Source organism: Hydra vulgaris, chromosome 15 (genome assembly GCF_038396675.1).
Source record: "Hydra vulgaris chromosome 15, alternate assembly HydraT2T_AEP".
In the NCBI taxonomy this organism is placed as follows: Eukaryota; Metazoa; Cnidaria; class Hydrozoa; order Anthoathecata; family Hydridae; genus Hydra; species Hydra vulgaris.
The window spans coordinates 50,380,882-50,395,537 of record NC_088934.1 but is presented as its reverse complement, the minus strand read 5'-3'; the positions used below and the strand labels follow the sequence as shown (position 1 = coordinate 50,395,537).

The 14,656-nt window shown below is 29.2% G+C and overlaps 1 protein-coding gene across 1 annotated transcript; it reads left to right on the top strand.

The window, feature by feature from the left end:
* Positions 1-440: 440 nt before the first annotated feature.
* LOC136092020 (uncharacterized) lies at positions 441-2,722 on the top strand. The gene is made up of 3 exons (XM_065819741.1): positions 441-592; positions 1,127-1,275; positions 1,392-2,722. Exons 1-3 carry the CDS (start codon positions 441-443, stop codon positions 2,720-2,722), a joined length of 1,632 nt encoding a protein of 543 aa, XP_065675813.1.
* Positions 2,723-14,656: the final 11,934 nt, after the last annotated feature.

Here is a 14,656-nt window from a genome sequence, read left to right as displayed (position 1 = left end):
TTATAACAGTTAGCTAAATTTTAACTAGTTACATGAATTGCTGTTTTGTCTGTGTGTTTAAAAAAAATAAAGCTATTTAATACTATTGTAAACAGTAATTGTTGCTATTGACTAAAGCTTATTATATATATATATATATATATATATATATATATATATATATATATATATATATATATATATATATATATATATATATATATATATATATATATATATATATATATATATATATATATATATATATATATATATATATATGGAAATATATATAAAAAATATACGGAAAAAACACATACTGAAACTTTTTAGTCCCTGTGTAATAAGGATAACTAATATATAAAATATTTCACGACCAGGAGGTAATCCACTGTTATTAAGCGTGGTAGCCCTCCTTGCAAGATAAGAAATAACAAACTTCATAAAGTCAGAAGTTGAAAATGTCAGCCACACAACTCAAGGTGAATTCAGTTGCTGTTGCAATAAGTAAGAACAAAGAAATGTTGAATGTTACTATTAGACGATTTAGCATGTTACTATTAGACAATTTAGAGGTGGCAAAAGCACCTTCACACGAACAGGTCCATTACAAGTAATTTTTAATAACGTAGATGACAGAAATACAATTCTCAAAGTTGCCCATAAACTTAGACTCAACAATGCTCGAAATGGAATCTACATCAATCCAGATGAAACTCCTGCTCAACAAAGGCAATCTAAACTACTACGTATAGAATGTAACAGGCTCAACAAAAAAAACCCTGAAAGTCAGCAAAAGGATCAGCCCTTTCGTTTTGCCATCCATAGTGGTAGAGTCACACGAGTTGATGGAGTTTGAAAAAAGTTATGATCTTAGATACGTTATAACAGAATTAAAACTTAAATCAGTCCACAACAGAATCAATAATAATATAAAAATGATTATCAATAATAAAAAAAACACAACAATTCATCTTAACAATTTTAGTTGTTTTTATACAAATGCGACCTCGTTAAAGGCAGAGAAGCTTGCCGACCTGCAAAACTTTATTTAAACTTCAAAAGCACCACCGAGTCTTGTCTTTATAACAGAAACATGGTTTAATGAAAACTCTATTTTTAACCTCACTAATTATATCACATATAGGCGTGATCGCACATTTAATCTTCATGGTGGAGTCTGCGTCTATATATCTGATACACTAATAAGCCATGAAGTAACACATCTTGAACTTAACAATGACTCTGAACAAGTTTGGTGTTCAGTTAATCTTGAAACTGAAAAAATTCTAGTTGGTTGTATATACCGTTCACCTCTCAGCAATAACTTTGTAAATAATCAAGTTAAAGCCTCTATAAATTTTGCATCTAATTTAGTTGAAAAAAACACTACTCTGGTCTTCTTATCGCAGGAGATTTTAACCTTGACCATACCACATGGCATAACAACACAGCAATTACCACAAACTCACTAGCTGAAGACTTTATTGAAACATTTGATTCCAATCATTTAACACAGCATGTCAATTTTTATACTTTTCAATTGAACTCTATATTAGGTCCATCCAGCACTCTAGATCTTATTTTAACTGAGTCATCTCAACATATATTTTCTCTTGAAAGACATTCTCAACTGGGTTGCACTAAAAAAGGACGAGCTCATTTAATTCTAACTTGGAATTTTGCTGTAAAATCTTCAAACCCTCCTAGAAATCGGTTTTCTTCATCTCGACAAGATTTTGAAAATGGCAATTTCAATAAACTAAACATGTATTTCAAAGATATTGACTGGGTTAATCGTTTTCAACATTTAAATATTAATGAATGTTACAATGTATTCCAATCTATCTATATTGAAGGGTGTAATCTTCAAATACCAGCAATCAAATCCAATTATTCTGCTTTACACACACCTTGGATCACAAAAGAAGTAATCTCTGCTATGAAAAATAAAAAAAAACTTTATTATAGAAGCAAAAACCCAAACTGGCGTCTGGACACTAAACGATACAAAAATCGCTGCAATAAAGTAAAACAAACTCTAACTCATTCTATTGCTCAATATGAAAAATCTATATCCGAAAAAGCCAAGACAAATCCAAAACTTATATATAGGTATATAAACATGAAACTTAAAGTTAAAAATCAAATAAGGTCTATGAAAGAGTCAAATGGAAACATTACTTCTAATGAAAGCCATATAGCTACAATCCTTAACAATTACTTTTCATCTGTTTTTACTCCTTTAAATTCGAGTCTATCACTGCCAACATTCGAAAAGCGCATATTTTCTGTGATTGATGAGACGTCAGTCTTGAATAGACTTAATGAGAACTACATACAAGTGTTACTTTCAAACATAAACTTGCATAAACCAGCAGGCATAGACGGTATTCACCCACACGTCCTTAACAAATGTTCTTCATCTCTGAATGTGCCCATTACCTACATATTTATAAAATCTATTTGTGAAGGTCGAGTCCCAGCCACATGGCTGGAAGCTAACATAACACCGCTTCACAAGAAAGGATCTAAACTTGGTGCATCAAACTACAGACCGATTTCCCTAACTTCTGCCTGCTGCAAAATCCTAGAGCGTATTGTAAAAGATTGTTTAACCGAGTATTTAAGTGCAAATAATCTTTTATCTCAAAATCAGCACGGGTTTGTTCCAAAAAAATCATGCATTACCAATTTATTGGAAACTGTCGATCAGATCTCACACTCAATGGCAAAAGGCTAAAGAGTAGATGCTTCATATCTAGATTATAAAAAAGCGTTTGACACACCTCCTCATGATCTTATGCTCCACAAACTTTCTGGTTATGGTATCTCTAATATGCTTCTTAATTGGATAAATTCTTTTCTTTCTAAAAGAACACAACGAGTTGTCATGGGTTCCACCATTTCAGATTCGTTACCAGTCACCAGTGGTGTCCCTCAAGGATCTGTTCTAGGACCACTTCTATTCATCTTATACATTAATGACATAACAGATCTAGTTAGCAATCCAATGAAGTTATACGCTGATGACAGTAAAGTTATTTCCACAAATTCTACAGCTGAGAGCCCAGCTCTGCTCCAGACAGATATAAATTACATTGTGTCTTGGACTCTAACCTGGCGCTTACGACTTAATTACAAAAAGTGCCTTATCTTACACTTTAACAAAAGCAAAAATCCTAACCACCAATACTATATCTTGACTCAGCAAAGGAAGCAGCTTCTTGATTCCTCGTACAGTGAAAGAGATCTTGGGATTTGCATTTCACACAACCTCAAATGGGATACACACGTTGAAATAATATCATCAAAAGCTAACTCTGTCCTCGGTCAACTAAAGAAATCATTTATTTATAAAAATGCACAAGTTTGGAAGAGTCTCTACACATCGCTGGTCAGACCTCACCTTGAGTATGCTGCTCCTGTGTGGAATTATCTTTCTGCACACAACGTTGAAAAAATTGAAAAAGTCCAAAACCGTGCCACCAAAGCAATTCCATCTCTCAAAGCCTTATCCAGTGAATCCAGATTAGCACACCTTCATCTTACCTCACTAATTGAAAGATGCAACCGAGGTGATTTAATCTACAACTTCAAGTTTATAAATAATTTAGAAAATATTTATTGGATTAACCCACAAATCGGCTATCCATCTGTGCGAATAACTAGAGGACACTCTCATCATCAATACAAAGAGTTCTTTAATGCTTCTGACCTCAATAACAACATGGCTGCTATTTTTACTAGACTCAATTTCTTCCCTAACAGAGTAGTAAACCGATGGAATTCACTCCCACAAACTGTGATTGACTCTTGCCATCTCAATGAATTTAAAAATTGTTTAGACAAACACTGTAGCCAACACTAGTATTACAGTTAATGTACCGAATTGCTGCTACAGCTCATTGTCTACTGGCAAAGAGCTAAAGGGTTGCTACCCCTTTCAAGCGACATTTTATTGTTCGCCGTAGCTTATCATTATTATTATTATTATTATTATATACATATATATATATTATGTATTTATATATATATTATATATATATATATATATATTATTATATATATATATTATTATATAATATTATATATATTATTATATATATATATTATTATATTATATATATATATATTATTATATAATATATAATAATATATATTATTATATATTACATATATATTATTATATATTATTATTATAATATATATATATATATATATATATATATATATATATATATATATATCAAATTAGTTTCTCCGCGCAGCGGCCTTGCTCGGCAGGGTTCGTGTTTCGGAGTTAAAGAGTTGAGAGAGGGTTGCACCACGAATATCAACTAAAAAATAAAAAACACAAAAAAATGAGTAGCCTCCTTGACTGTAGTGGCCCCCCTCGGGCCTTGAGGAGGTGAATAATTAAAAAAAAAAAAAAAATGTATGTATATATATATGAGCCCCTGAGATGCATAGTGGTATAAGTCCCTCATATCTAGTTTGGTATAAGTCTGACTAATATCACTATGGCTGTGAACAAAAACAGCTGTTTAGTAAGGAGCATAAGAAAAAACAGTTCCAGCATCATTATCGATATCATTAGACTTATACCACTCTGCCATGTAATAGAATAAACAAAATGCTAACCATTGGTGGCAATAACTCAAAATATTGAAAAAAGTGACTTATACCACTATGTATCTCATGGGCTCATATATATATATATATATATATATATATATATATATATATATATATATATATATATATATATATATATATATATATATATATATATATATATATATATATATATATATATATATATATATATATATATATATATATATATATATATATATATATATATATATATATATATATATATATATATATATATATATATATATATATATAATATATATATATATATATATATATATATATATATATATATATATATATATATATATATATATATATATATAAACCCTCGGAATTAGGAAAAATGAGGTTGGCAATAATTTGCCGACCTCAATCTTTTTGAGGTCGGCATCAGGTCGGCAAAAATTATTTGATACAAAGGTCTCACCATAAGAGATGAGATTAATCATTCTCAAAATGTACAAAATACTGCTAGACAATCAGAATATATTGTATAGCAAGAAGTGATACTATTCTGGATTATAATTATTTAGGAGAAATGAGCCAGATTTATCAGCATTGCTGTGCTAAAACATTTCTTGATGAAACACATTTTTTATGTTGCCATAATAGAAAGGTAGTTTTTAAAATACATTAGAATTTAGTATGCTTGTCTTTATTTTGCTTTATTTACTGATAATGTGGTTTAACCTATGAATCATAGGCCGCCATGTTTTAAATTATGTGGTCAAGTTTTTCATTATGTGGGTAATCTTAGGCCAGATCAAGATATTCCCCCAACATTATCAAATGTATATCTCTGACCCACTAACAGCAGTAAATTTTAGAAAGCAATAACATCACAATCAACTTTGCTTAAATAATTTACTATTTCATTTGCAAACTATAGTTAGTGAAGTTGCTGTTGTATTTGTTGGAGTGCTGCACCTGCTTCCAGGGAAGTTATTTACCCAAAATGTAATTTAGAAGTTTTATTAAGAATGTCAGCTAACTTAAATCTTATGGTTTATTCACTTTTTTTTTTCCAAAAGATGGCATAATTGGTACCCAATCATGAACATGCAACATTGGTTAGAAATTGTGTATCTTAGTTTTACAATAAGTTTTAAAGTTGAAATATAGTCTTCGATTAGAAAAGATCACAATTTGTATGATTCGTTTGCGTTTATTTATTATTCAGTTGAAACAATATTAATATTATTGGTAATATGTTTAATGATAATAGTGAAATTGAAATTGATAATGTTAGGCTCAAAGTTATTAGCGTAAATGATAATAGGCGACTTAAAAATAGTTGTTGTTAAATAAAAGAGATAGGTCTAGGTAAGATAAAATTAATCGTTATTGAAATGTGAGAAATGCTGCTCAGCGAGCAGATAACTTACTTGCAAGAATTCAGTGTCAAGCAGTGTTAATGTCTGTTAATTCGATTTTACTTTAAGCACTTGAAAACAAAGCAAGTTATGAATTTTTCTATTTATATAATTATAGTAATATATTGAGTGATTTATAGTATATATTAATAGTAATATTTAGATTAATAACAGTTTATAACAACACATTTATAAACAAACAATAACAAATGATTTTAAATTTTTTTACAATTTCAAACATAATTACGTTCTTTTTTTTCTTTTTTAGTTGCCTTCGTCATCACTTGATTTTGCTTACTGTTGAAACATGGTTTTAATTTTGTAAATTTAATATAATGTTAAGTTTACTCTATTAATCATTGGTCAACAGTTAGAAAGAAGCCGGAACTTAATTAAGAAATGCTGGGAATCTATATTTTAAGCAACGTAAAATTTTTTATTAGATAAGTATTATTTGCATTTTATTGTTAGTAGAATTAGGATAATATTACAGAAAATATAAAGAACGAAAAAATAGCTATAACAGCCTAGTTCTATCAACACAGTAAAAATAGCGCATCGCATAAGATATTTATAAGCACACATTACTATATATCTCCAAAATAATTAAAATAGAAAAGATTATAAAAAGCATAGACAATACAACGTAATAACACCACAAATTAAAAACATATTTTATTAACTAAAATACTTAAATTATTTTGAAAAAAATAATTTAAAAAAGTAATTTTTATTTGTTACAATATTTGAACAATCAAGGGACAATTATAGTTATTAATTTGAACAATTATATCATAACATGGCAAGGAACTTATAAGATATTTTTTATAAATGGTCATTATCATTTGTGGTATTACAGGGTTCCTACTATTAAAACTGAGGCTAAAAGACAGGATTTTAAGGAGATATTTTCCTAATATTTAAGGAGATTTGGTCGCGAACGACAACTTTTTGAAAGAAAAAGTAAGGAGAAAACAATCATATTAAACACAGAACTTTATTTTTTCAATAAATTGTAAATATAAACAGAGAAATTACTATAAATTAATATATTACTTTGTAGTGTAGTTTTTTCAAATTTCATCAACCCGACACTGTATTTATAAGAAAAACTAAAGACTAAAATTACTGCCCGGTCTTTAGTTTTTTCATATTTAATATTAAGTTCATATAAATGCAGGGCATGCAGCTTCTACTTATAAAATCCACCCGGCCCTTTTTGCATAAGAAATATCAAAGATAAAGTTTTGCTTTTTTATAAATTATAAAGACCGCATACTTTGGATAAATAATAAAGACTAACCATGCAGCTTCTACTTATATAATCCACCACTTATATAATCCACCGGTTTTTAGTTTTTCATATTTTATATACAAGGCATTTTTTATAAAAAGAAAAAATATAAAGTTAATATAAATGCCGGGCATGCAGTTTCTGCATATATAATCCACCCGGCACTTTTAACATAAGAACATATGTTAGTTTATTCTACTGTCGGGCAGATATAATATTTTAATGCAGAGCAGATATTTACTCCCGGCATTTTCAATTATAAAAAGAAGCGCATGCGTACTTGAACTGCCGGGCCTGTAGGCTTTACGTTTTTACTACCCGGCTGCCGGGCATGCAGACACGGCGATGTAAATTATGTTCTCCAGATTGTTTTTGTTAAAAAAAAAAAGAAAGAAACGATTACAAATAAAAATTGCAATTCCTTTGGAAGGTGAAAACCATGGGATAGAGTGAGACACAAGTAGAAATTTCTACAAATCAGTTGCTTGATGCAGTTTATGTCTGCCAAGATAAATACTTTTATAGATATACCATTACTAGCTTTTACTCAACAAGAGCCCCAAGGCTAGGTACGTGGACTGTTTTTTTTAAATTATTCAAATACTAGAATGTTATATATCATTAGAAAGCTCTCAAATACAGTATTTTAAAGGTGAAAAAATTACGAAAATCGGATGATTCTATAAAAAGTTATGACGTTTTTAGTAGCAAATTTTCGATATATGGATTTCTTGATAAAACTGTGGTCAAAAAAATTTTTTTTTTACATAAATTGTTATAACATTGTCAATTCTTATCCAAAAATCTATAACTTGATACCAAAAGATAGGTGTAAAAATGGGCTTTAATTTTATACTTTTTTCTAGGTAAATGGCGCATCAAGGGATCCAGAGGGGGTGCTAATCCACCACCAAAAAACACACAAAAACAATAAGTATTTTGAAATAAAAAATGTAATTAAGTTTTATCTTGGCTTTTAGTGAATGATTTAATTTTTCAATTCCATTAATGAATAAAATTAAATCATTTTTAACAATAGACACCACGTGAAGGTAAGCCAGAGCCGTCTATCAAAAAAAATTTGCAAGCCATAAAACTTGCTGTACCATATTTGCAAGCTACAAAACTTGCTGTACCATATTTGCAAGCAACAAAACTTGCGGTACTCATTTTGCAAGCCATAAAACTTGCTGTACCATATTTGCAAGCTACAAAACTTGCGGTACTCATTTTGCAAGCCATAAAACTTGTTGCACCATATTTGCAAGCTACAAAACTTGCGGTACTCATTTTGCAAGCCATAAAACATTGCGCCTAGGTCGACCTCTTCTGCCACGACCACTTGCAGTACCTCTGCTGCTGTCCCCAGCACTCCTGTTTGGGGGATAATAGGGCCATCTAAAAAGAGGGTCATCTTTGCCCCCAAACTGGATCCAACGCAAATATAATCTGTTGCTGGTGGGTCCAGGATGCTGGGTCCTGTAAACCCTGTAGGCTTCATTTGTAAGCAGTAAAAGCAAATAAATAATAATTATGTTAGTAACAAATGGCATTATGTAACACTTAATAAAAATTTTTAACTTGTTAAAGTTTATCTAAATATATAAATTTATTGACTAATAAATCACTGATAGGTAAACAAATTTTTAATAAGAGTAAAAATTTCAATACTGCTAGAGATTTTCCTTTTATGAGAATTCAAATGAAAACACAATATAAATGTATTAAACAGTGTATATTAATAGGAATAATAAAAATTTGATAACTATTCAGATACATTTTTAATACATAAATTTACCAGCAGAAGGTTGAGCAGGTGGAACTAAAGGTAGAAAAAGTTGTCATTTAAAGATATTGCATTTGCTAAGAAATGCGCACTCATATTAAAAAGTAATAGTTTTTAGACATACCAGTTGATGCAGATGAACATGAAACTAAGGTTAAAAAGTTGTAATAAGAAAAATTGTAATTGATGAAAAATGCATACACAATTAGAAGGTAAAATTTTTAAAACTTAACAATCGTAGAAGATGAACACGGTCCTAAGGTTAAAAAGTTGTAATACAAAATTAATATAGCAAATGATGAATAATGGACATGCATATTAACAAGTAATATTATTTAGACATACCACTTGATGCAGAGGACGATGAAACAGAGGTAAAAAAAGTTTTAAAAAAGAAAAATATAGCAATTGATAAAAAAAGGCATACACAAATAGAAAGTAAAAATTTTAAAACTTACCAATCGTACCAGATGAAGATGGTCCTAAGGTTAAAAAGTTGTAGTAAAAAATTAATATAGCAAATGATGAAAAATGGATGCACATATGAAAAAGTAATATTATTTAGACATACCACTTGATGCAGATGACAATAAAACTAAGGTAAAAAAGTTGTAATAAAAAACAAATATTGGAATTGATGAAAAATACATACACATATTAGAAAGTAAAGTATTTAAAATATACCAATTGTAGCAGATGAGGATGCTCCTGAGGTTAAAAAGTTTTAATAGAAAATAAATATTGCATTTGTTGAGAAATGCATACACATATTAAAAAGTAATAGTTTTTAAACTTACCACTTGTTGCAGTTAAAGTTGGAACTAAGGTTAAAAGATGGTTATAAAAAATAAATGTTGCATTTGATAAGGAATGCATAACAGGTTTTTAGAACTTACCAACTGTACCAGATGAAGATGGTTCTAAAGTTAAAAAAGGAGTAAGACACCGCAAAAAAAAAATAAGTTTAGCATTAAATATATTTACAGAATAAAAATTCCTGGTTTTCAAAATTACTAACTATAGCAAGTGATGAAAGGAGAGTTAAACAAAATATGAGTTAAACCTAGACACACATGTTTAAACTTTTGTTACTATGATTCATAACAAAAGTTATAATATACAAACTTACCAATGGTAGACCTTGTCGATTCAACTAAAAGTAACAAAAAAATTGTACAATAAAAAATAACACCTTGTAATTGCCAAAAGTAAGTTCAAAAAATAACAACTAAAAAATTAAAATATAAAGATTATATGTACATAAACAAGAAGCTAACATTAGGAATGGGTATATACTTATGTAAACAATAAATATATATAAACTAGTATACATCAAGAAAAAGGTATAGACAATAATAATTATATTATATATTTAAAAAAACTTTAGAAACATTAAGTTAATGCAAAAATGTTATGGGAACTATACTTACGAAATCTCAAAAAATCTATAATGATAGTGCTAGGATCTAAACAAGAAGCAAATATTAGACATGTTTGTATAATTATTTAAATAATATTTATAGGATGAAGTAGTATACAACAGGAAAATAATAAAAGAAGATGAATGTAATTTTTATACCATTTTTAAACAAAACCTTAAAAAAATATGTCTGTTAAGAATAAATCAATATAAATTCGATTTGTAGACTTCTATAGAAATTAAAAGAAAAGAAGCAAATTATACAAATCATAAAATAATTTATTTTTAACAAAGTATTTGTTAATATACAAATAAGTATTATTAATACTTATTTGTGTATTAACAAATTTTTATACTTATATGATGTTTTAATGAACCTGTGAAATGATACTTTAATCTATCAATAAAATTAAAACAGTTTTAATTTAATAGTATTAGATTAAAACTGTATTATTAAAAATGTGTTACTAAAAATGTATTAGTAATACATTAATCTTTTTATACTTAAGATTATCTTACTAAGATAAACAAATGAGTAAGGTTTTTACATTTATGTTTTTGTTTTAAAAATAGTTAGCAATAATATAATTATGAAAAAAAAAATTTGCTTACTATCTGTTAGAGAATCTATATATTTTTGAAAGCCTTTTTTTTCCATTTTATCTGTTTTTCTGTTATCTGTTATCTAATAATAAAAATAAATGCAGAAAAAAAAATTGTTTTTCTAAGAACTGGCCCCCCTATCCGCCCCCGTATTTATATAGTTCGCTGTTACCGAAAAAAAAATTCATTAAAACAGAAATTAGGTACCAAAAGTGCTGCACTTAGTTATATATCTGCTCCCATTTTTTTTTGGCTGAAATTTGGCAGGTAAAAAGAAAATACATGTAGAAAGTAGAATAAATAATAAAAAAAGCGGGCTCAACATTTCTTTGATACGAAATTAATGTGAGAACATCGACTAAATTTTCATAGAAAATTGTCAGCAAAAAAATTCATAAAAAAGTTAGGCAACCATACTTAAAAATAATATAAGAATCAAGCTTGACCTTTCTTCTTTCAAAAAATATCCTATGTTTATATGTGTTTTTAAAAATAAATACCTCAAAAAAACGTTTGGCTAAGGCTACCTAAAAAAAGTGGTATTTGTAGAATAACACATAGTAAACTATCTGCTCCCATTTTTTTTTCTTTGAAAATTGGCATGTGCCTAGAAAATGCATGTAGAAAGTTAAATCAATAATAAAAAAAGCGGGCTCAACATTTCTTCTACTATAAATTAATGTGAGAACATATACTCTATTTTCAGGACCATAACAAACCATGAAAAATTAGTAATCATACATTAAAAGCCACATAAAAATCAAGATTAACCCTTCTTCTTTCAGAAAAATATCTAGGTTTATATATGTTTCTAAAAAGAAACACCACAAAAAAACGTTTGTCTGACGCTACCTTAAAAAAAGTGAAAAAAACGTGGAACAAAATTTTAGCACAAAAATCGGCTCCGTAAAACGCGATTTCCGCGTACCTACCAAGGCAGGGATGTTTTAAATCTGATTAACATTTCTTACTTTCATTTTTTACATTCTTCTGAGTAACATTTTTAGCATTCATTTCTTACTTTTCCTATGAGAGCAAATCATACAATGCAGCTTGATATGGACCAGATATTGCCTTTCTTAGCCCTTCACCTCTCTTACTTCTCTCACTCCTTTAACTTAAAAACATAAACTTTTATGTTTGCAGTGGAGAGATGAGTTAAGCTCTGTACCACCAGGAGTCTGTAGTCATTCATTAGTCACTTGGATTCACTTAAAAATAAGTCAACTACAGCAATATGATTATTGTGTATATTATTTGTGTATAAGTGTCTTCTTATCCCCTTTTTTTTTTAATTATTGGTGTTTTCAAAAATTTAGAAAAGGTTTAAGTGTTCAACCTTTTTGTAGTGAGGTCTGTTTTTGGTGTAGGCAACAGGCTGTGATACAGATAGCAATGATGCATTCCTGACAAGCAATGCTAGCTGTTATCAGACTTTCCGAAACACCATCACCCTCTCTGAAATCACTATCTTCAATCCACCATTAGTGAATATAGTGTGTCCTTGATGATTGAAATAAACGCTAAGTTAGTTTAACATAAATCCTAAACAAGGAAGTATCAACAATAAATTTAATCACTGTTTACAAACATTTTTAAATCGTGTCTCGCTGATGATGTTTTTTAAACAAATATGTATTCAAAGTTTATATCTATTAAAATATATAAAGTTTGTATGAAATTGTTTATATTTCAAAACTGGACAACTACAATTGAACACAGTTTATGATTTTGTTGTGTGTTTATCAAGAGTTTTTTCAAATATTTTTTAAGATTTTTCTTTTAGATTTTTGAAAACTCTATTATAAATAATTTTCAACAATGGAAGATATTCTAAATGAAAAATTTTGCAATTTCAATACCCATTTTTACCCAATTAGAGTTTATTACAAGAAAATATTTGAAAGTTACAATAAGAAAATGAAGCAAGAATCACAAATTAATTATCAACCTTAAGATTCAATATATGCATGCAGGTTTACATTTACATTTATGCTTTTTAGTATTTTTATTTATTAAACTTTGTGGTGTTATATCTATTTTACTATATATGGATTTCCTTTAAAAAAAAAATACTTTAAAAATAATCATAAAAGAATGTTTTTATTTACAATTACTTTTACTACCTTTTAAAAAATAGTGTTGTTCATGTATTTTTCATGTTTACAGATGGACATGCAAACATTTTGGCCATCAAAAACCTTATCTTATGAAGTAAAATCAAGGTAAGCGCAATAATCAGGCAATGCTTCCATGGGGCTGCAAAATGTTTATTTATGTTTCGTATGACAACCAACAACAATGCTATGGTGTTAAAAAATTGTTACTTAAACGCAACCATCCATATGGTTTAGAAGAATTTTCTATGTATAGTTCACAGCGTCAACCAAAAGGATTGTTAGAACAGCAGACATTAATGTCTACTGTTCTAACAATCCATTTGGTTACTGTTCTAACAATCCTCAGGTTGACAGAAGACGCATTTAAAGGTGATCTTGTAGGATATTGTGACATTGGATGTGATTACAAAAATAAAGAACAAAGAAGATTAGCAATTCCTTGCAAAGAGAAGATATTTTTTCTTGCATCATGAGTGGAGGAGATGTAAAGACATCAGCAACAAGAAAAAGCAACAAGAGGAACAAGAGAGAAAGAGAAAAAAAAAAAGATATGAAGAATGTATGACCGAAGGGCATTAACGAAACAGAAGGTGAACTTTATTCGTTGACATCTAATTCAGAATCACAAGAAGATGAGGAGTATCAGCCAACTCAGCCATGTACGCTAACAGTGTCAACGTTACCAGATTCAACAGCTTCTGCTTCATCACCAAAAAAGAAATTCAAGAATATCTTCCAGTTACCTGAAGTTGTAGGTGCTTTAGATTGTGTTTGCCTCCCAAACCCTAAAACTGTGTTTGTTGTCGGAGCTGTTGCACAGGTGCTTGGCTATGAAATTTCAAATGTAACCTTATCTCAAAGTTCAATCAGGCAATCTAGAATAAAAGAAAGATAATGGGCTGCTGCAGTGAATGAAAAAGGATTTTTTTTGATTTCAATTTTTTGATCATTAGGACTGGAAAATATTGCCTGACATTAATGGATCAAAAGAAAATGTGGATTGCATAGCTGTTATTGTTACTTCTATTGTTCTTTCAAATGTTTTGATGTCTCTGTTTGATCTGACTGAAAGTCCATCAACTGTATTTTTATGTTTATCTTTCTGGTGTCTCGATGGATAGAATGGCTGGGAGAAATTTTGAGCTCCCGGTCCAAGACATCACGCGTGATAGATAGCAAAAGTCATTTACGCACTGAAAATCTTTCTTTTTAAGAATCAGTTCAAGTTGACTCCTCGTGAATCCAAGAATTTCACAGATTTGGCTCTGCTTGTCAGTTTTGTTTATGTCAAACAGTGGAATGAAGCACCACTTGGAGTCCAAGCCCCTCTCAATGACATAGAATTTTTGTCAAATCTGAAGACCTATTCAAACAAGATTTTTGCTAGCAAGGCACATCAAGCATTTTCAAAGCACCCCT